Source organism: Danio rerio, chromosome 5 (assembly GCF_049306965.1).
Source record: "Danio rerio strain Tuebingen ecotype United States chromosome 5, GRCz12tu, whole genome shotgun sequence".
In the NCBI taxonomy this organism is placed as follows: Eukaryota; Metazoa; Chordata; class Actinopteri; order Cypriniformes; family Danionidae; genus Danio; species Danio rerio.
In genome coordinates this window covers 20,131,184-20,152,500 of record NC_133180.1, presented here as the reverse complement: position 1 = coordinate 20,152,500, position 21,317 = coordinate 20,131,184, and the positions used below count along the sequence as shown (strand labels likewise).

At 36.2% G+C, this 21,317-nt stretch overlaps 1 protein-coding gene across 5 annotated transcripts in view; it reads right to left on the bottom strand.

Moving 5' to 3' along the window:
- myo1ha (myosin IHa) overlaps positions 1-20,019 on the bottom strand; it is a 31,319-nt gene extending 11,300 nt beyond the window's left edge. The window contains exons 1-20 of one of the 5 annotated variants that reach the window (XM_073952075.1): positions 19,727-20,019; positions 11,596-11,751; positions 11,406-11,521; positions 11,131-11,329; positions 10,971-11,051; positions 10,719-10,898; positions 10,539-10,637; positions 9,157-9,270; positions 8,950-9,021; positions 8,742-8,861; positions 8,435-8,502; positions 6,308-6,413; positions 6,128-6,208; positions 4,744-4,835; positions 2,756-2,850; positions 2,622-2,668; positions 2,379-2,459; positions 437-542; positions 143-260; positions 1-69 (exon numbers count right to left, since the gene is read on the bottom strand). The exon at positions 1-69 is cut by the window's left edge and continues 45 nt beyond it. In XM_073952075.1, coding sequence (XP_073808176.1) covers positions 1-69; positions 143-260; positions 437-542; positions 2,379-2,459; positions 2,622-2,668; positions 2,756-2,850; positions 4,744-4,835; positions 6,128-6,208; positions 6,308-6,413; positions 8,435-8,502; positions 8,742-8,861; positions 8,950-9,021; positions 9,157-9,270; positions 10,539-10,637; positions 10,719-10,898; positions 10,971-11,051; positions 11,131-11,329; positions 11,406-11,452 — 1,775 coding nt within the window. In that variant the 5' untranslated portion in view covers positions 11,453-11,521; positions 11,596-11,751; positions 19,727-20,019. Of the gene's footprint in view, positions 70-142; positions 261-436; positions 543-2,378; positions 2,460-2,621; positions 2,669-2,755; positions 2,851-4,743; positions 4,836-6,127; positions 6,209-6,307; positions 6,414-8,434; positions 8,503-8,741; positions 8,862-8,949; positions 9,022-9,156; positions 9,271-10,538; positions 10,638-10,718; positions 10,899-10,970; positions 11,052-11,130; positions 11,330-11,405; positions 11,522-11,595; positions 11,906-17,260; positions 17,627-19,726 lie in introns of those variants that run through there. The other 4 variants (XM_068221422.2, XM_073952076.1, XR_012406787.1 and 1 more) reach the window with 4 other exon arrangements.
- Between the last annotated feature and the right edge of the window lie 1,298 nt (positions 20,020-21,317).

Sequence of the window (21,317 nt, the reverse complement as noted above, 5' to 3'; positions counted from 1 at the left end):
AGCTTTTCCACACCTTCAGAAGGTACACCTCTCCAATGGGGCCAAGTGGCAGGACAAAGTGGTTTATACCTAAGAAACATGATTTTTGTAAGTGCATGAATTTTACTGCTACAGCTTCTACATGTTATTAATTTAAGTTTACCTCTTTAGAAAGACCTCATATTTACGGCGATATGCAAATCCAGCTCGCCTGACCCTCAGGTGCTCCATCAACCCTAGATACTTCACCTGGTGCCTGACCAGAACTTCATCAAACTTCCCTGTATTAAATAGAACGCAGGAAAATCTAACATAATTTTAACTGCCCGAAATAAAAACACATTTGACAACACAAGTAAATGAATGTGTTTTAATTATACTGGTACCAGCTGTATCATCAAATTATGCTGTGTTCAATTTAAGTCTATGCATTCTCATTCTTACATGAGGTCCTCACCTTGTTGTTTATTGTCGTTGGACTTGAGGCAGCGCACGTACCAAGCTTCTTTAGCTGTGAGAATCTCTGTCAGCCGCAGGAGACTGTTCTTGAACTGAGTGGCCACCTACACATTTCATAGAGCAGTTCTGATTAAATGAGACAGCAGCAGTATTTTATTTATTTTTTTTTTATCTGTTATTTAAATTACATTACTTGATGAAAATTATTACTCTATACCTTTGCAGCAATTAATAGTATTTGTATGTATTATAGATGCTTTGTGTACTTTCAAAATAGAAATAAATCCTGGATCACATAAACAATTTGCTTTATAGTATAGTGATCTATTGATTGATCAAATCCGTTTGTAATTTATTTAGCTTCAAATATGGTATTTTACATTCTAATCACATGACCACACTATGTTGCATGTTCAAGATGGTTTTGGGAATAAAATATTTTCGGTGTGAACTAATAAAATATTTTTACGGTGTGTCAAAAATGTGGAAATTTACAGTGGTGGAGAAAGCTTAATATGCAGCAATTTAAGAAAACATCCAATTACAAGAAACACCAGCAAATTGAAGAAAAAAATCATTTTGACAGCAAACGAGTTGCAAATTCTCACAATGCAAACAAATTAAGAAAACATGCTGCAATTTCTCACAACACATGCGAATAGCACGGAACACAAACGAAATGTTTCAATGGGACCCACAAATGTGATGTACACAGCTATTTAGGTGTTGGTTATTTAGGCTAATAATATACAAAAGACAAGTGAATCAGGTAATGAGGATAATAAAATAAACAAACCTCCCACCTTTCAAAGATTACCTACAACTTTACTGAGCAAAAGTCACATATATTTGAGTCCCCTTGAAACATTTTCATTGTGTTCCATGCTATTTGCATGTGTTGTGAGAAATTGCAGTGTTTTCATAATTTGTTTGAGTTATGATAATTTGCAACACATTTACTGTAAGATCTTGTTTTAATTGGCTGGCGTTTTTTGTAATTGCATTGTTTTCTTAAATTGCAGCATTTTAAACTCTCTCAGCCACCGTAGAAATAACTTAATTGTCACAGAAAAAAATATATAAATGTCACAAGCATTGTATATACTGTACAGCTGAAAACAAGATAAACAGCCCTCGTGTACATTTTTTACTCTTTTTCAAACATTTCTCAAGTGATGTTTTAAGTATTTCTATTATTATTATTATTTATTTATTTATTTATTTATTTTTTGAGTGGAATAAAATCAGCTTTTAATTTAATAAAATATATAATTTTAGGGTCAATTTTACCTCTTTAAGAAATAATTCTTTCTCAATTGGCTACAGAACAAACATGGGCTTCATTTTAACGATCTAGGCACATGGTAGACGCCTGGCAAAAAAGCGCAAAGATTTGTTTCAAAACCATTTCTAAATTCAGTTCTAATTTCCAACAAATAAAAAAAAATAACAATAACAATATTAATGAAGTGTGCTCAAAAATCCGAGTTATATCCAAACACACATCATAGGCGCATAACTAATGCACTGGTCCATTGCACGGTCTATTTCATTTCCTAAAAATAGCAATGTGCCAACAATGCAACTTAATACACCTACTTTTTAGACTGGAACACCCATGAGTCCACAAAGTGGTGCAAATGAATTTGCTATTTAAACAACATGACCCAAAACATAAAAATATCTGTTACGCTGGTCTGAAAATAGTAATAAAACTCGCCGAACATGTGGTGGGCGTTTATTGCGCTGGGTGTATAATATATATATTATCTGATATCTGAAAAAGAATCAAAATTTCACAAGAGAGCTAATATTTTTTTAAATGTATTTCCATACAGCACATTTCGTCAACTCAGGCATCAAGGTATTTCAAATTTGTGTACATGAAAAAAAGAACTAGATTAATATATAAATGTATTGTGTTGTGAAGGTGGACTCACAGTCTCAGGTCTTCTTCTGCTCTCTGCCTTAGTGGCTGGAAAACACTGCTGTATTATCGGGTTCTTTGACAGCCTCATCATCTGTTGGTAACACAAATAAATGCAGACACATAAAACACACATCTACTGTCATTAACTTTTGTAGGAGCAGAAACAAAAGCAAGCAAATATTTAAGTGGCTTATATAAGACATTTCCCTTTCATCCAGACAGACCAGAATTATGCTTTATTGTACACACTTACATCTTTGATGTTCTTGTACAAAAGGTCATTGTTTTTGTCAATGAACCCTGTTGAATAAGAATAGATCATAAAAACAAGAGGTTGTGAAAGCCAAACGGGTTTAGTAACATGCTTTTCTCTGCCTTTTCTCTTACCCACGACGCAGTAGGTCACCTCTCCGGCATAATGAAGAAGTCGAAAATCTCCTCTCTCTAGAGACTTGCGAGTCTTCTTATCAGCCAGTTTATGCCTGCAGTGGAAGATATAGCAAAGAAAATGCTTTCATAAGACCACAATCAAGTTAAATCTCTAAAAACGGCTAAATAAAGTGAAAAGGGCTTCATCTTATTACAGCAAGATTTCTTTGGATAGAGAGATGAAGCAGAGACTTTAATGTGAATATTGCCAAAATAAATGATTCCACTACAATCATAGTTTATGTTTGCATGTTGACTTTATTATCTATACTGATAATAAATGCAAATGTACACTGTATACTTGCTCTAATAAATCTGAACACTTTAATTTTTTCTTTCAATTTACAATTTCAAGAGTTCACACTTAGCTGAGGATTGATAGTAAAGCGTGTTTGGCATGCTGTCCCAGGAGAGAGCCCTGAGCTTATAAGATCCTCAAGCCCTGGGCTCACTCCTGTTAGCAGGGTGAGAGAGGAGTTTGAGCTCAGGTAGATCTCGATGAACTACCCGGTCTTGATGATGGCCCACGCGAGCACAGGGAGCACATGCAAACTTTGCACAGAAATGTTGACTGGCCCAGTAGAGACTTTTAGCCAGTGACATTTTCGTTGTGAGGCAACAGTGCTAATCGCTGGGCCGCCATGTCGCCCAATCTAGAAAAAGGAGAAAGGAGTAGGGGTCGAAGGGGGGATTCTTCAAGACGAAGATACTCTTGTTTTTTATAGCGAGTTAGAAATCGTTTGATTGGTGAACCATGTATTAGCTAATGTGGGACCAGCCAAAGACAATCATAAGCATGTGACCCTCTCGAAATTAGTTTATAAATAAACTTCACTATGTGATAGGAACAATTAAACAGTTAAATAATTTTCATCGTTTAGATTTTTTTACCACATAATGTTTATAGAATTTGTAATAAATGTAAAACCGTCTGCACAGAATCATTGTTTTATTGTTAATATTTTAGATCTGTAAATATTTGAACTACTTGCATCACACAATAACTATATTGTCAAATATTAAAAGTACAAAAAGTTTTGAATTGAATTGTATGTGCACAAAAAAACTTTTTTTGTTGTTGTTGTTTAAAATAATTACGTGAGGCACAATTATGCAATTTATAATTTTTTTACAGTTAAATAGTGTAGTTTTACCAAAAATTATTTTTCCATATGATTATTCCAACACAATTTGTATTCTATAATATTATTTTACATGTAATATTGTATTTTATAATACAATAATTAGTAGACCTCCTACAGAGCCTCAACAGACACCTTGAGGTCACTGGTCCACAGGGAGATCCCATTCACTTATAATCTGATAAGAAAAACATGCATTTGTTAAATTATTTTCAAATTGTGTTGTAGGTTGTGTGTATGTATATCATGGAAAGCCCACAACCTCAAATTTCCTTGTGCTATAAATGATGCTTGCTGTCTGTTCAAACTACTTATTTAAAATGAACTGAAACAACGCAATTCTCAAGTTTTTGGGGACAACTAAATTGTTTTATGTTCAATCCATTTAAATTGAAACCTAATATGTTAACCTAATTTTCTTATGTTGTCCCAAAACAAATTGATTGTGTGTTTTTTTTTTTTTTACAGTGCATTTTTCCCATTTTTCTTACCACTCACTCAGTAATTCAGGAACTTATTTTGTATATATGACCTGGACAGAGAGTGATTAACATATAACATCACAACCACTCTCAGTCTCTCTGTGCACTTTCAGTGGGACATCAGTCAATGTCAGGCTTAAGAGAGACAATTGTGGCCAAACCAGGGGGGGTGAATGATCCAGTTTCAAAAACAACATGGCTTGGCTGATCCCTCGCCATCAGAGGAATCAAACTGCTGATAGTTTCTAGCAGCGCTGTATTAAGTAAGAGATACATAAGCGGTAGAACTCTTGCTTAGTGCTTAATACAAACACCAACTTACGTTACAAAGTGGGGATGATTGCCCATCTTCTCTTCAAGTTTCTCAAGAAAAGTGAGATCTGTGGCATCGCCTGGCCTCACACACTCCTCATCCTGAAACACCAAACCACACAAGTTCTCTCATGTTAAAAATCAACCAGTACACAAACAGCAAACAATGTTGTATGGAAAAAATCTAAGAAAACTTAAAAATGTTCAATCAAGCATTTTGTAGACAAGTAAAAAATATTGTTTTGCTTTTAGAAATATGTCGGAATTAAGTGACATTTTCCTTAAAACAAGAAAAATAATCTGACACTGGCGTAAGCAAAAAAAAAAAATAAATAAATATATATATATATATATTGTTTGTTTTAGCCCAGCAGGCACACAACACCAAAAGACATTAATATTAGGTTAGATTTAGGTTGTGACATCAAGTGACCAAAATTAAATGTCTAGTCAGCGTCTAAGGACAACGTTATTTTTACGTCCAATAATGAGGTCAAATTCCTTTGATATTTGGTTGATTTTAGGTCGTGTTAGAAAGTGACCAAATCCAACATCTGATAGATGTCATAGTGGTAACGTCCAAACAATGTCAAGGTGTAACATGATAGATGTTGATTTGGGACGCTGGGTTCTGACGTCAACCTGGTTTTCATTTCCAAACTAAATCTAATGTACCCGCGATGTTGGGGTACATTGGGGTACAATGTCAGTATGACATCAAGTCCTGTGCCTGCAAAGAAGCAACAACTAACTTAATTTTAACTTATTATTTCTATAAACAAGACAATATTGTTTGCTTGTCTAGAACAGGGAAAATTAGTCAGTAACGCGCCACCCCCTATATCCTCTGAGGTGGTTATAAATATATAAACCCTGCACACAACGATGCACACATACAGTAACAATAGGCCCAAGTCTATTCATCATGTAATTTCGAATAACACCACTCGCAGTTTATTTATTTTTTATGTATGTGAGTGCAGTAAAGGTGTCAGAAAGTTTAGCCTGGTGCCATAAAATTAATGTGCTGTGTTTTTAATTTAACATAATCAACCCAGGGGTCAAAAACAATCGAAAGACTAATGGCTTTTTATTTGCAAGTTGTTTTTTAACTACTAACTACTATTTTTTCTTCTGTAGGTTTTGGATAAAATATGGTGATTGTAATTCAATAAAATAAATTTGACTTTAGGAAATCACCAAGCGACCTCGCCTGATTGTCCCGGCCCCCACTTTGGGAACCACTGGCCTAAAATATACTTCTTAATTTAAGTTTTTAAAAAAGTTTAGACTAGAAAAAAGGCAAAAGCTCTAAGTACCAACAACATTTTTGCAGCATAATTTTCAATTCAAAATGTGCCAGAGAAATGCATTGTACGTGTATAACTTCATACCAACACAGAGATGATTCCTCTGTGCTTCTCCTCCACCAGATCACATATGATTTTATTGTTGAAGAATTGAACAGGCTCCCACTGAAACCCAATTTAACAAAGTGTGAAGAGCGTTATTCTCTGATTTATAAACTTTGAATATCATTGCATACGTGATTACTGAATGACTGATAAACTCACCCCGATTCCTTCTGCTTCATACTCCTCCTGTTCAGCCTTCAGCGTCAACTGAATGAAGAGCTGCTGTAGCTTCTCATTGCAGTAGTTTATACAAAACTGCTCAAAACTAAACACACATAGAAATAAAATTAACAAAAATATGCACTCATTGAACAAAAATTCTACACTCATCAGCCACTTTATTACGTACACAAGTTTAACAGCTTGTCAATACAAATTTCTAATCAGACAATCACACAATGCATTTAGGCATGTAGACATGATTAAGTTCAAATTGAGCATCAGAATGTTTAAATGTGGCGTGGTTGGTGCCTGATGGGCTGGTCAAAGTAAAGCCCGATGTATTGTCGATTTTTCCTATCCTGCCAGATTTTCATACCTTAAAAAGCACACTGTAACAGCAGTTAGTTTCCTCAAAAAAGTGAGTAAAACCGTTGCCAAAAAAATGAACAAGTTGAATTTACTTTAAAAAGTAAGTAAATCCAATGTAAATTGGAACAGTTAAGCTGACTTAACTTAATCTTTATAAATATGCACTTAATTATTTTACTTACTAATTTTAAGGAAACAGGTTTACTCACTTTTTTAAGTAGAGTCATCTAATCCCTTTAAAAGTAATGGGTTTACTTACTTTTTAAAGTAGTCAACAAATCTATTTAAAAGCTTCAGGTTTACTCACTTTTTTAAGTAGAGTCAACTAATATTTTTAAAAGCAACTGGTTTACTCCCTTTTTTAAGTAAAGCAATTGAATCACTTTTTTAAAGTGTAGGTAGCACATTTTGATGACTTATCAGATTGTGCTACCAGTGTTTAATTTGATGTGGAATTTTGTGATTATGAGGCTGTAATATCACCCTAACCTACCCCAATCCCTTATCCCAACCATTCAAATGTAGTGTTGGTAGAATAATCTGACAAGTAGGATAAGATGTCAGGACACCGGCTCACACTTTGCAATTTGTAATAATCCTATACGATTGTAGCTTTTCAGACAGCACAAACATGATTTCCATGTCACATTGTAAGATCTCAGTTGTCAGGGTGTCAAACTGAACGACAATCAAGAAGCGCCAAACCTGGACACACAAGAAAAACAATCCAGAGTTTGACGTCATCCATCGGTCATCCATCCAGACACAATTAAACCTGCGTTCTGAAATAATACCTCACAGCAACCATAAACAATCTGTTGCTCTAATTTTGTGCACAGTATGCCTCAATGATAAAACCAGAGAAGAGGCTGTTTTGACATTTCCTCGTGTTGGTTTGAAGTTGCTGTGCGGATTGATTCGTCAGATTTTGTTCTCCTATTGGTTCTTAATGTGACATCATCATAGATGATGACACACACTAGAGGAAAGTGTCTGAAATCGTGCAGAACACATGCAAAACTTCATTGGAGGAAAGATAAGATCACAAAAGCCATTAAGCGACTATCAGTAAACATGTTAAACCAACAATCAAAAACCACAGATTTTAGTAGAGGATTATAGAAATCTTTTTGGGATTTCCCAAATCTCAGATGACTAATTCGTAAATGAAATTACAAAGTGGAAGCATGGCTTATTTCAGAAACTGCTGATCTGCCAGATATTTATGTAAACCCATAATGACAATGGTCCAAAAAATAGGAAATATCAAATTGGCATCAGTTCTGTGGGACAATGTTTTGTCAGATGAGAGTGGCCAGACTGGTGTGAGAAAAAAAGGCTACTCAGATAAGCATTCCAACTAAGCTATGCAAAATACTATATTTGAATCCACAACAAGTGAATCCTTGAAGCAGATGAGCTACAGCAGCAGAACAAAAACCACTGGCTCATCTGATGTATCTTATTTTCATCAATATTTAGATGGTTGGGTCAGAATTTGGTTAAACGTGAAAGCATTGATGCATACTGCTTTGTATCAACTTACAATGCCTTGTTTTTCTTGCCAAGCTCTAGTCCCTTAATAACATTGTTTAACATGACAAAACTTACTTGAACATCGCTGCTGACCATTTCCATCCTTTTATGACAACAGAGTACCCAATCTTGTGAAGGCTACTTCCAGCAGTATACAGTGCTATCATAAGGTTCAAATCATCTCAAACTGTCTTCTCGCTCATATTTCTAAACACATACCTGTTAGCAGTGAATACCTCAAATCCATAGATGTCAAGCAATCCAATGACAGTCTTCCTTTCAGAATCCTAAACACAAAAAAAGTGGTGAAGAACGAAACAACACCTCCATTTCTTTAAAATGAAACCAAACATATTCGTCATAATTGTACCAAGAGATTTACAAAGTTATCAAACGTACAGGTTTTTTATGGGCTGGGGCTCGAAACAGTGACCTTCTTGCTGTGAGGCGATCATGCTACCCACTGCACCACCATGACGCCCAGGTTTGTTGTTATTAATAGTATTATTATTTAACTTTTACTTACTTTATTCTCTAGAGACTCATTGATCCTGTTGACCAGCCACGTGAAAGCACGGTCATAGATGGCTTTGGCCAAAGCATCTCTGGCATAGATAGCATGATCCACAGTGTATGGACTGAGAACCTAGGGGCCAGAAAGACAGAAAGATCACCTGATTGGAGAGTGACTGTTTTACAAAAGACAAAACATTACACACATGACCCAGTTTTACCTCCTCTGATTTGGCTTCAATCTTCCTAAATGTAAGAGCTCCATGAAGGACTTGAACATGGACACCTAACAGCTGAGCATCAACATTAAACAGGAATGTTACACGGATATTTAAAAATAAGTGTGATCATTCTGAAGCAACTTTAAAAAATCACTATTCTATCAGTGCAAGCTGTTTGTCATAAGTCAATATTAAATAGAAACTGACCTTGGATACCCATCTCAGCGCTGCATTAGAGTTTAAAATAGCATAACCTTTGGTGTCTCTATCAAAGTGCACATTCCCCAGATGAAGCACGCTAGATATGATCCCAAAGAGATGCTAGGGTGGTAAAGAAAAAAGATCACCTTATGATCAAAGCTGTTAGCAATCCAGCATACACTACCAGACAAAAGTCAGATTGCCTATGCAAGTTTTACGGACAACAAGTAATAACTTGACTTTAAGTTGATTATTTGTAATCAGAAGTGTCTTATATGAAAGGCAGAGGCCTCTAGATTACACTTATTTTACCTAAATAAAATATGATTTTTAATTATTCAATTAAGACAGTAAGGTCTGACTTTGCAGATAGACAAAAGTCTTGTCACTTAACACAAATACAGTACAGTATGGACTATATAGTCATGGTGGAGTGGAAAAAGAATTAATATTGTGTATGACTCCTGTAAGCTTAGACGACTGCATCCATTCATCTCTGCAATGCCCAAATAACTTATTAATAAACTCATCTAGAATGGCAAAGAAAGCATTCATGGAGGACTCTCAGAGTTCATCAAGATTCTTTGGATTTATCTTCAATGCCTCCTCCTTCATTTTACCCCTGACAAGCTCAATAATGTTCATATCTGGTGTTTGGGCTGGCCAATCCTGGAGCTCCTCTACCTTCTTTGCTTTCTGAAACTTTGATGTGGAGGCTGAAGTATGAGAAGGAGAGAGAGTGGCATGAGAAGAATTTGCCCTCTCCTGTGGTTTCTACTGTAATGGGCAACAGAAATGTCTTGATACCTCAGGCTTTTGATGTTGCTATCCACTCTGCAGATCTCTCGCACGCCCCATGCTGAATGTAACCCCAAACCATGATTTTTTTCCTTCACCAAACTTGACCGATTTTCAGTGAGAATCCTGGGTCCATGTGGATTCCAATAGGTTGTCTGCAGTATTTGTGATGATTGGGACGCAGTTCAATAGATGATTCATCGGAAAAATCTACCTTCTGCCACTTTTCCAAATGATCAACTAGAAGTCAAGTTATTGTTTGTTGCTCTTACAACTTGGACTGACAACAAGACTTCTGTCAGGTAGTGTACAGTATACAGTCAAGCCTGAAATTATTCTTACCCATGGCAAAATCTGACTTAAAGGTTAAAGGTTTTGTTCAAGTGCAACTAAAAGCTGAGAAATATTTTTTTTCCACAATGATGCCTCTTATGGTCTTTTGGGAGAAACCTGTGTCAAAAAATGCTGGTTGAATAAAATAGCTTTAAGTCACAATTTGTCAGGGGTATGAATAGTTTCAGGCTTGATTGTATACACATATACACATGCACACAAAAAAAGTGCATTAAAAAAAAATCACCTCTCCTTACCTCAGTGTCACTAGCATCAAAGTCAATGACCGATAACGCATTTTTAACAGTTTTCCAGTCATTCTTGTCATTGATGGAGCTCACATTGGAACACTCTCCCTATTGAGAAAGCAAATGTATAAAAGAAAAACTGTTCATGCTTGTAGTCATATTGACACCAGATTTCGATTTAAACCATACCTGAACTAAATAACAATAGCGTTTAGTGTCCCTCTCCAAGCCTAGCTGCCGCAGCAGGTCTTCCTCCCCTCCTTCCACCAGCTGGTAGAAGATATGAAAGTTTCTCTCACCATGGTTTTGGTGAACCACTCTCGACTTTTCCAGCAGGTAACTGAGTATGTGGCCACCGACAGCATCTCCCTGTGTATTAGAATCAAGTGTTTATCTGTATGCAGTATTATGCGATGGAATGAAGCTAGCATCTGTTCATACCTGGATATCAAACTGGATGTCCATATACTTTCCAAAACGGCTAGAGTTGTCGTTTTTCATAGTCTTTGCATTTCCAAATGCCTAAAAGCAGATTTGATGAATGCATTGTATATGTAGGGAATGTTCAAATCTATTCTGGGAGTATTTTTGTTGGACCAACCTCTAACACAGGGTTAGACATGAGCATGCGGTCCCGCACAGTGTCCAGTAAGGTGGAACTAGGGCAGCTGACAGCATAGTACTGCAAGATCTTCTTGGAGGCCTCAGTTTTGCCTGCTCCACTCTCCCCAGATATTAAAATGAAGTGGTTGTTGGCTTCAGATAGCATGGTGTGGTAGGCATTATCTGCTAATGCATAACTAAAAAACGGACAAAAACATTTATTTTAAAATGTTTAATTTGCTGAATTAACAATGGAGATAAATAAACACTTACATATGCGGAGGAAGCTCAAAAAAGTTCACTCCCATATAAAGGTCCATTTGTTTCTTGGTATAGATATCCAACTCCTTGTACGGGTTTACAGATATCAGTAGAGTACCTATGTAAGTCTGTGAAAACAAACAGGTTTTTAAATTGAACTTCATCCCAATATATACATGAGGTTTTGTAATTTTGCACTCACGTATATCAAATCCTCAGTGAAACGTTTTTTCAGATTGTCCAGGAAGGCTGTCTCACTGTTGTGGGCATCAAGAAGCACAAAGTCCTGGATGCCAACTCGGTCTCTGGCAATCAGGGCTCCCTCTAAGTCCAACTGACCCAGTTTAACCTTTCCTTTCTGCCAATCAGACAAGCACAGCACTGACCATGACACAATTTGTTTACATTGATGAAGTCTATAGGATTGTGCCATTCAGCACCCATAAAGTTCAGAAGCTTTGGTCTTAAAAGTTGCAAAACAGTCAACTGCATTTATAAATTAGGTGTGAAATTTTGTTTATGGACTGAGCCAGACACAAACTGTGAACATTTATTGCTATAATTCTGTGGATTTATGAGGATTGATTTTGGGAGTATCGTAAGTAAAAACTTAATATATATAAAAACTAAAATAAATACCTTTTTAACTTGTATTTAATGTTTACTTTTTAAAAAAGGAAATCCAATTAGATCCATTTATTTGACAAACAAAACAAGTCTCTTATATAAAAGATCTACTAAAAGACAGAAAATATCACTTTACACACTGTATTGTAAAAATTCATAAAAACATTCACACAATTCACACAAGTAAATAAATAGACTCAATGACGGGCTAGAAATCTGCAAAAGTCTGTGGATTTCTGCACGCGCAGATTCCATTTGGGCCTAGTTATAGATAAAAGAAATGGCGGAAGGGAATAAAATGTCTCTCGTAATGCACTACTTCAGCAAAGATACTGACTCTTCTCCTTTTCATTAATAGGCTTGCTATCATGTTGGGACCGAGACCAAGAATCAGGGTCTAAGGTCTCTGATTAAGTCACGATCATCCAACCGCATAATCCCCTGCTGATGTTTAACTAAGTACTTTATAATGCTGTTCTCTATTGTAGAGGCTTTTGTAATGAGATATCATCTGCAATGAGTGTTCCTGTCCATGTGACTGGCAGCATTGTGTTCCCTAAGAAACCAGTATAAAAAGCATGTTGTGGCTGGATTTATTTCCCAGATCATACCAAGTAATATTCGGTACACTTTAAAAACAGGCTGAAATTTCCTCAGATGACATTTCCAAACTAGTCAGTTTATACATGATTTATTTTCAATAATGAGCTCAGGAGAAAGATCAACCACTTTAACACATTCTATAAAGACGAAAGAGAAGTGCATTTTTCAAAACAAGATAAAAAAAAAAAACTTTTGCAACTTCATTAAACACTGATAGATGGAAAATATTTTAGGCTTTTCCAGTTTATTTTTCTTCAGGAAGTTGCTGTAATTTGTCCTCTCCCCATTTTGTTCTGCATGCAGGATATTTGACTTTCATATAGTGAATTGTAAGAAAAACCGAATAGGGGAACAGAAAAAAACCCCTAAGTCTAATCTAACGACTAGAAGCTCCCAAAATCTCCTCCGCCCCCCTTTTCACCCCCATAAACCTCATTAGCTCTGAAAGAGGCCAGTTTTTTTGTCCTGTAAATTCCAAAGACGATGGACAATGAAGAAGCTTTTAAAATGCAGTCTACATTCCATTACACATATTCTCTCTGCATATCCTTTCAAAATTTATTCATTAGAAAACATTTAATGTCACACCGAATTTCACACTGGGCAGTCCCAGGACAATAGATGAGATTTGGCCTATTTGGGCTGGTGCGGGCTGGTTGGATGTAGAGGGGGAGAGGGCAAAGCAGCAGAAGAGGGAGATATGGAGGGAAGGAGGGACGAAAGAAGGGGAAGGAGGGGGTTGCTTAAATTTGTCTGATCTGAGAGCTTCTGAAATGAGGCCTTCTTGAGACAACAGGACAGACTAAATTGTGCTGTAACGGTCTGTGTCCCGCTGCTCTCCGAGACACTCATTTAATATGCCCTCAGGGCACACAATGGAGGCTTGTTCTGAACGTCGCAGTTATACACACACCGTAATCAAGGGTACTGTGTGTGTGCCCAGGAGGGGGACAATTTTTTCCGATTGGAGATTTTCGTCCACCTGTCCGCCGATCAAAATTTTCATCCCACCGCACACACCACCCACCACCTCACAACACTTCACGCTCCCCACCATTTCATGTCCTCACCGACAACCCCAAAACATGCCCCTCCCCCTCTCACCCTGCTTTAAGCCAAAGGGGCAGGTGAACAATATCATTGAAGATCCCCCATTTGAGATGTCAGAACCAATCTCAATCTCAGCGTTATTGTGGAGACTCCCCCTCACTAGTTTCTGTCCCCACATGGGAACAAGCTGAACTCAATGTCACATGAGGAACAATGGATAGAGGGGATGCTAATGTTTATAGTGTGACACTTTCAGTGTGATAAGACGCATGAACATCAGCACAGGAAAAGCCTGTTCCTCTTTTCAAATGAGAGATGCAGCTGAAAGAATCAACATGTTACTCTCATTTGATTGATGAACTTTTATGATGCGCACAGAAAGAGCATTCTGAAGCCAGAATATCATTCATTTCCAAAAGGTTTGATGTTCATGAGTACAAACATAAACACTGAAGAGCTTCTTCATAGGAGAAAATTCAAACGGAAAGCATCAATGAATGTTTTTTATGTTATAAAGATGCTTGCTTATGTAAACGAACTTGATATGGCTGGAGTGGAGTGTGCAGAAGCTCTTGAATACATTTTTCCTATGATCATGCTACAACTGGATTTTCTCAGAGCTGGAATTCTTGTATGTTTAATTTGTTGTAAGGAAAACCCAACATACTCTTTATACATTGTACTTACATCCATTTCCTACATGTAATTGCAACTGTAATTCATTTCTAACATTTTGTGCTTATAGAAATGAATTACAGATGTAATTACATGCAGAAAAGGTAAGCATATAATAATACAGGACTCAGCACAATGAGTACACCCCCATACATCTCTTATTTAAATGAATATTGTCTATAGCAGGGGTGTCCAAACTCAGTCCTAGAGGGCCGTTGTCCAGGAGAGTTAAGCTCCAACCCTAATCAAATACACCTGAGTCAGCTAATCAAGCTTTTAGATATACTAGAAACTTCCTGGCAGGTGTGTTGAAGCAAGTTGGAGATAAACTCTCCAGGACATCGGCCCCAGGACCGTGCTTGGACACCCCTGGTCTATAAGATGCTTTACAATATTATATTTGTGAATATACATTAGTCAGTACTAAAGCCAAATCTGGAGCTAATCTAATAAAATAACTTACGATAACGGTTCAAAAATTAGTAGCCCAAATTTATGTTATAGAAAAATGTTAAATAAAATTTTCAAAAATAGCAAGAATCAAAAGAAACAAGAAAAATGCAAAAAATGTTGTTGAAATGTTGTAGTTTGTATTTTTTTGCATGAATTTAATTGTATTATGTTTCCATTTCTAAAAATGTTATGTGACTAAAATATTATTTTACTAAATTTATCTGTTTAATAAATCTGGTTTGTTCAAATGCACCAATATATATATAACCCATATTCACTAAGAAATAAATATAAAAATATTCATTTGCAAAATGAAGTGTCCTCATATATGCTGAGCACTGTAAGTACAGTGTAAAAACATGTACATGACAAGTGCATTGTACCAAATTATTAATTTAAATATAAGTATAATTATTAAACCCACTTAACATGAAGTTTTTTTTAAGATTACAGAAACATTTCCAAACTTTTTCATTCAAATTGGTCTAATCTGATTATAATGCCGATACTGAAGTAACTAAAGCCAGTTAAATGCTTTAGGCAGCAAGCCTTTGTTAACATTATTAAGGTAAGTCATATTTAAATTATTCAACAATATTAAAGTAAATGCAAAAGCTACATTCATCGCCAGATCTATAATATTAACCTTTAGTCTTCAAGTTTAAAAGAAAAACGAAATAGCCATAAACATTTAAAGGATGCTATAAACTGTTAATTTACAGAGTACTATAGTATTGGGTTATAGGGTGTCTAAATCCTCAGTTGAATTATTATTAATTTGAATATCATGTGTGAATTATTTAAATGGCCAAATTCTGACTGAGGAAAGTTGAATGTACTGGCCACCCTGCAGGCACAGGACATCATTATTGTCATATTGTTGTTGTACCCCACTGTTGTGGGGACGTTGGATTTTGTTTAGAAATGTAAATCAGGTTGACCTTAAAACCCAACATCAGGCCAATGTCGGTGTCCAACATCCAACCTAAAATCAACCTAAGATCAACCAAATATCAACGTCTAATCACGTTACACCTTGACGTTGTGTGGATGTAACCGCTATGACATCAGTCAGACGTTGGATTTTGGTCAATTTCCAACATAACTTAAAATCAACCAAATATTAACCGAATCAACGTCTAATCTAGTTATGCCTTGATGTTGTGTGGACGTAACCACTATGACATCTATCAGATGTTGGATTTTGGCCAATTTCCAACATAACCTAAAATCAACCAAACAACAGATTTGACGTCGTTACTGGACGTCAACATAACGTTGTCCTTAGACACTGCCTTGACATTGAATTTTGGTCACATGATGTCACAACATAAATATAACCTAATATTAATGTCTTATGATGTTGTGTGCATGCTGTGCAGTTTGTTATTTGTGTATAGGCTTAAGTTTTAAATAAAAAACTAGTTTTAACAGATTCCTAAAAAAAAATTATGATAGAAGATAAAATTGTATTTTAAAAATAAATATCTTTTTATATTTCTTTAAAATACTAATCTCAACACTATTTATAAAACTGTAATATAAAATTTAGTTTAAATGCACATTTGTAAATAAACACTTTAATAGAATGGTAATTTGGTGTAGTTATGATCACCATCCATCAAGCTAATACAGCAAAAATTTTGCTTAAAATATCACTAAAATGCAATATTTAAACCTCATAATTAAATAAAAAAAATTAGGCAAATAACGACAGAAAGGTCAGGTTTTTCCGAAAAAAAGAACCACCCCTTTCAATAAACTGGCTACAGGCCTGAATAGGTTCAGGGGAGGGTTTATGCATAGTCCCAGTTTACGTAATGACTATAAATACAGTACACTACACTTTTGTGAAATTAAGTACATTAGCTTCTTCTTTTTTTGTATAAAAGCTATTGCCTTTTAATTAAGAGATGGTCCTTTAGGCTGCCCTGTCAGTGTCAGTCATGGCCGAGTTGAGAAGACTTCTACCAAATCGGAGAGGGAGAGAGAGATAAACTGAGAAAGAGAAAGATACGGTAGTGACATCCTACTCTTCAGAGACCTGGCCAAGAATAAGAAAGACTAGACATTGTGGGCAATAGCAGCACTCTCCTAAAGTGAGCTCTGAGGTCTAGTTACATCTCTTTCTCAGAGTAAAAAAAAAAAAAAAGGAGTTTTGACAGATTTATGGCTTGTGATTAATCAAGTGGGTGACAAATCGGCCGCTGTGCTATGCTGAGGCTATCATCGCCAATTGTGTGCATAAACAAAAGCAATCAGGAAGTATAAATCAAAAAGGGCACGTTATTGGATAAAGTATGGCTTTCTTATGATGTTTGTTTTTCATCATTGCTCTTATTTTTCTTGCCGCCTACATCGCTGGCTGATGTAAAGATAATATCCGTTACAGCTAAGTAAAGTAAAATAAAAATGCACACACATTCAGATATCTCGAAACACATGCAAACAGATCATACCTGCATCTTGAATCAGCCGCTGAATAAAATATGGAAACTACTCGCATCCAGACTGACTTTGTCCTGAATAATCCGTTCACAGTCAGCTAGAGCTGAGCAATTTCTACCAACCCAACACGTGCCATGGAACACCCAAAAAGTCCTCTGTGAATCTAGAAATTAATCTAGCCTAAAACTTCTTTAAAAGTTACTTGCAGCGTTTCTAACCAGGCTTGCAAATGCCTGGAACGCGGAGAGGATGGCCATCTATTATTGCTGTGCTCTTCACAATAATGACCCATGTTCTAGTTGCGAGGCCTGGGTATTTAATGATTCATGGTCCAGTCAGGAGGGGGTTCAGAGAACTAGAGATCTTATTCAGTGCTTACCTAGGTGTCTACCACTGCAATGGGTGTAACACAAAGATACAGAAACTCAATCCAGCTAAACGTAGATATCAGCCCTTCCCTCAGTCCTATGGTAAAGCCAAACATTACAACAGAGCAGCTCCGGTTGCTGATCTTTGATTAGGGAAGTAGATTAATGGCTAATTAACCACTGTACAGTCAATCAGTGAGTTTGCAAGAGGTGCTCAATAAACTTGTCATCAACGGCACTCCTCTGAGCTTTTAGCCACTTGAAGCCAGCTGGCTCAGGACTTAACCAGCATACTGTATGTTAGCCATTCAATCACAGCTTGTTCTGAAATGAACAGTGCCAACGAAGAATTGCTACATGCAGTTCTTGAATGGACTGGACTGGGTTTTAGACAGCGACTAACTCAACCTTCCCTTTGCCTTGTTATCTGACTCATGCTTGATACAACTGACTGGTGTCTCTTTTCTCTCCACTAATGACCCAAATAATCCAGTAGAATAGATTGAGTTTCCTACTCAATTGAGTAGCCTTCAATCTCAAGTGTGAGAGATATAGAGTGTCAACCTTGACAAGCATTGATGTTCAGTGTCACTCTTGCTAATTTCCAACAAGGAGACACGTGAGGATAGTTTCCACTAGAGTGCACTTGAACTTTATTTATAGTAACAACCCTCGTTAAAGGAATATTCAGGGTTCGATAGAGGCTCAGTTAAATTATTGATAATGTATCCATCATTAAATGAGTAAGTTACACTTACAGCACTTGCATGAGAAGTGAATGGATGCATGTGAATGAAATTAAGAGAGGAATTTATTAAATACATCTCCATCAGTAGATCAATTACCTACTCTTTAACCAACCCATGCTTTTAAAAAAAAACTTGTCTGTATTGCTTTAGGATTTTGGCATTGCATTGACATGGTGACACAACTGTAAACATGCATATAGCTTAACACAGAAAAAGGATCATCATTTGTACACACTAAAATCTTGGTGTAATTCTGAAGTCAGATCTGAGTTTCAGTAGTCAAAGCAGTAACTTTGTAATCAGTGATCAGCATACTATCATCTCACAAGCATTTCAAAAATTAGATGCTTTGTTTCCAGTGAGGACTTAAAGAAACTTGTTCATGCTTTTATCAGCAGCAGGGTGGATTACTGTAACGGCCTCCTCATCGGCCTCCCCAAAAAGACAGTCAGACAGTTGCAGCTCATCTAGAAGCTCATCTGGCCAGGATTCTGACTAAAACCAGAAAATCAGAGCACATCACACCTGTCCTAAGGTCTTTCCACTGGTTTCCAGTCCCATTCAGAATAGATTTTAAAGTATTATTACTGGTCTGTAAATCACATAATGGCATAGGGCCTAAATACAGTACAGATATGCTCACTGAACACAAACCTAACAGATCACTCAGATCTTTAGGACCAAGTTAATTAGAAATTCTAGTCAAAGCAGGGTGAATTCGCTTTTAGCTACTGCGCCCCCACTGCTGGAATAAGCTTCTAGAAATGATCAGATGTCCAACATTAGGCACATTCCAATCAAGACTGAAAACACATCTGTTTAGCTGTGCCTTCACGGAAAGGGCACTGTGCTGCGTCCGACAGATCGCACTATTGTCTTTCTTTACTTTTTCATTCTTTTATGATCTGTTTTAACACATTTTAATTGGTTCAAATAATTTTTAATTTTATAAATAATTTTTATTTTCTTGTTTCTTTTATCTGTGTTTATGTAAAGCACTTTAAATTACCATTGTGTATGAAATGTGCTATAAATAAACTTGTCTTGCCTTAAGATCATGTTTGCATGCAAATTATTTGTCTTGCGGCTACTAAAACGATGAAAATATTAATAATCATGTCTATTCATCTTTTAGTGCAACCACCTCATTCTAGCTACATTTATGCAGTTTCTATGAAAAAAAAAAAAAAAAAAAAAAAAAAAAAAAAAATATATATATATATATATATATATATATATATATATATATATATATATATATATAATTGGAGATTTTATCATTATGACACAAATGCTGTTGATTGAGATTAATGTTAAATTTCAAAAGTTCTGTCATCATTTACTCTAATTCATGTCTTACCAAAAATGATTCAAATTACTTCATTCTGTAGAACACGAAGATCTTTTCAAAAAATCTGAAGTGGGAAAAGAGAGGGAGCTGGAATTAAGAAAGTTCACAGAGCCATGAATCAAACTATTCAAAGCACAACTGAGCTGTTTGTCAGAAAGCTACACGTGAGGTTATCAGCTGTGACAAAGTAAGATATTAAGTAAAATTATTTTGTGTTCTTAAGAATTGTGAACTTCTACTGAATTGAATACAGAATATTTCCTAAACCTTAAAATAATCACTTGCCCTGATAAATAGTTCTGTATGTTACTAACAGCAGGTTTATTTCACTGTAAAGGTAGGACTACACACAACTATCCACAAGTATATTCAAAGTTGTCCCATTCACAACCTTTGTTGTCAAGGCTACCTTCGCCCCCTTACACCACAGGCCCGTTCTGCTCCACACCCCCCTTTCTAGTAATGCTTGTCCAGCCTTAACAGGCTTTGTGCTGCCCACTGGGCCCTGATGCAGCACGAGACCCGGCAAATCCTATTATACAGGAGTCACAGCACTTGATTTTCCCATTAGAGATTCCAAGCGGAGAATAAGGGTTTATTATAACACCGGCTTTGCCGCGTTCCCACCGAAAGTCCCACCTCGCTCTCTCGTTTTCATGTGCTCTTTTCTCAGTATTAGCCCTGTTTTATCCTCTTTTTTCTTTTCTTTTTCTGCTGTGCTTCTTGATAAGCAGCGAGATCTGGAAATTAACATAAATAGGTAACATTAGCCTTCTATATTACATCAGCCACCACTATTAACATTTTTTATTTATATTGTTTTTATTAATGAAGATACAATAAAAGCTTCCAGACGTACCTTAGAATATCTGTAGTGACTGAAATGTCCAGATAGTCTCCACATGTCATTTGGGACTATTCCAGAAATACCCTTTCACACTGGCTGCCCAAGGCATCTTCAAACAAATCAACCAAAAGATGACCGTTCTGACATGAGCCAAGTGGGACGACACAAGTCGTTTTTGGAGGTGTTGAATGAATATTAGAGAGAAGAAAGCCTTCATTCAGTCGCCCTGTCAGAGTTTAGATCAGTCATGACCTGCTGATATGACCAAAGGTCAAGACTAGTGTCAGGAGGTGACCTGATTGGTGACCCCCAAGACGTGGTGTTTGAACTGGAACTTTGAAGGTCAGAACAGAAACAGAAGAATAGGAGGTGACCACTGACACAAGCGACACAAGGGAGGCTCAGTCAATTGATTTGAGAGGTACAAATGTTTTCTATGTAGGGCAAGGCACATTAGTGCAGTTTTGTGTTGCCATACAGATTAAGTTAATATTCGTGATTAAGATGTATAAGCGTGATCGCATTTTGTAACATTACAAGGCATCTCACACATACTTGTTATGTGTTAAAAATGATCTCCCCTTCTTCAAGTTCCATTTAAACTAACAGTATCATATTTGATATGCACATCTAAGGTGTCATAATTATCTATTATTAGTTACTTAATACACCAAGTTAATATAGTATATAATTATGCCTAAAAACTAGAACCGATTTTTAGAATTTTGTTAAAAATCTGTGGATTTATGCGGA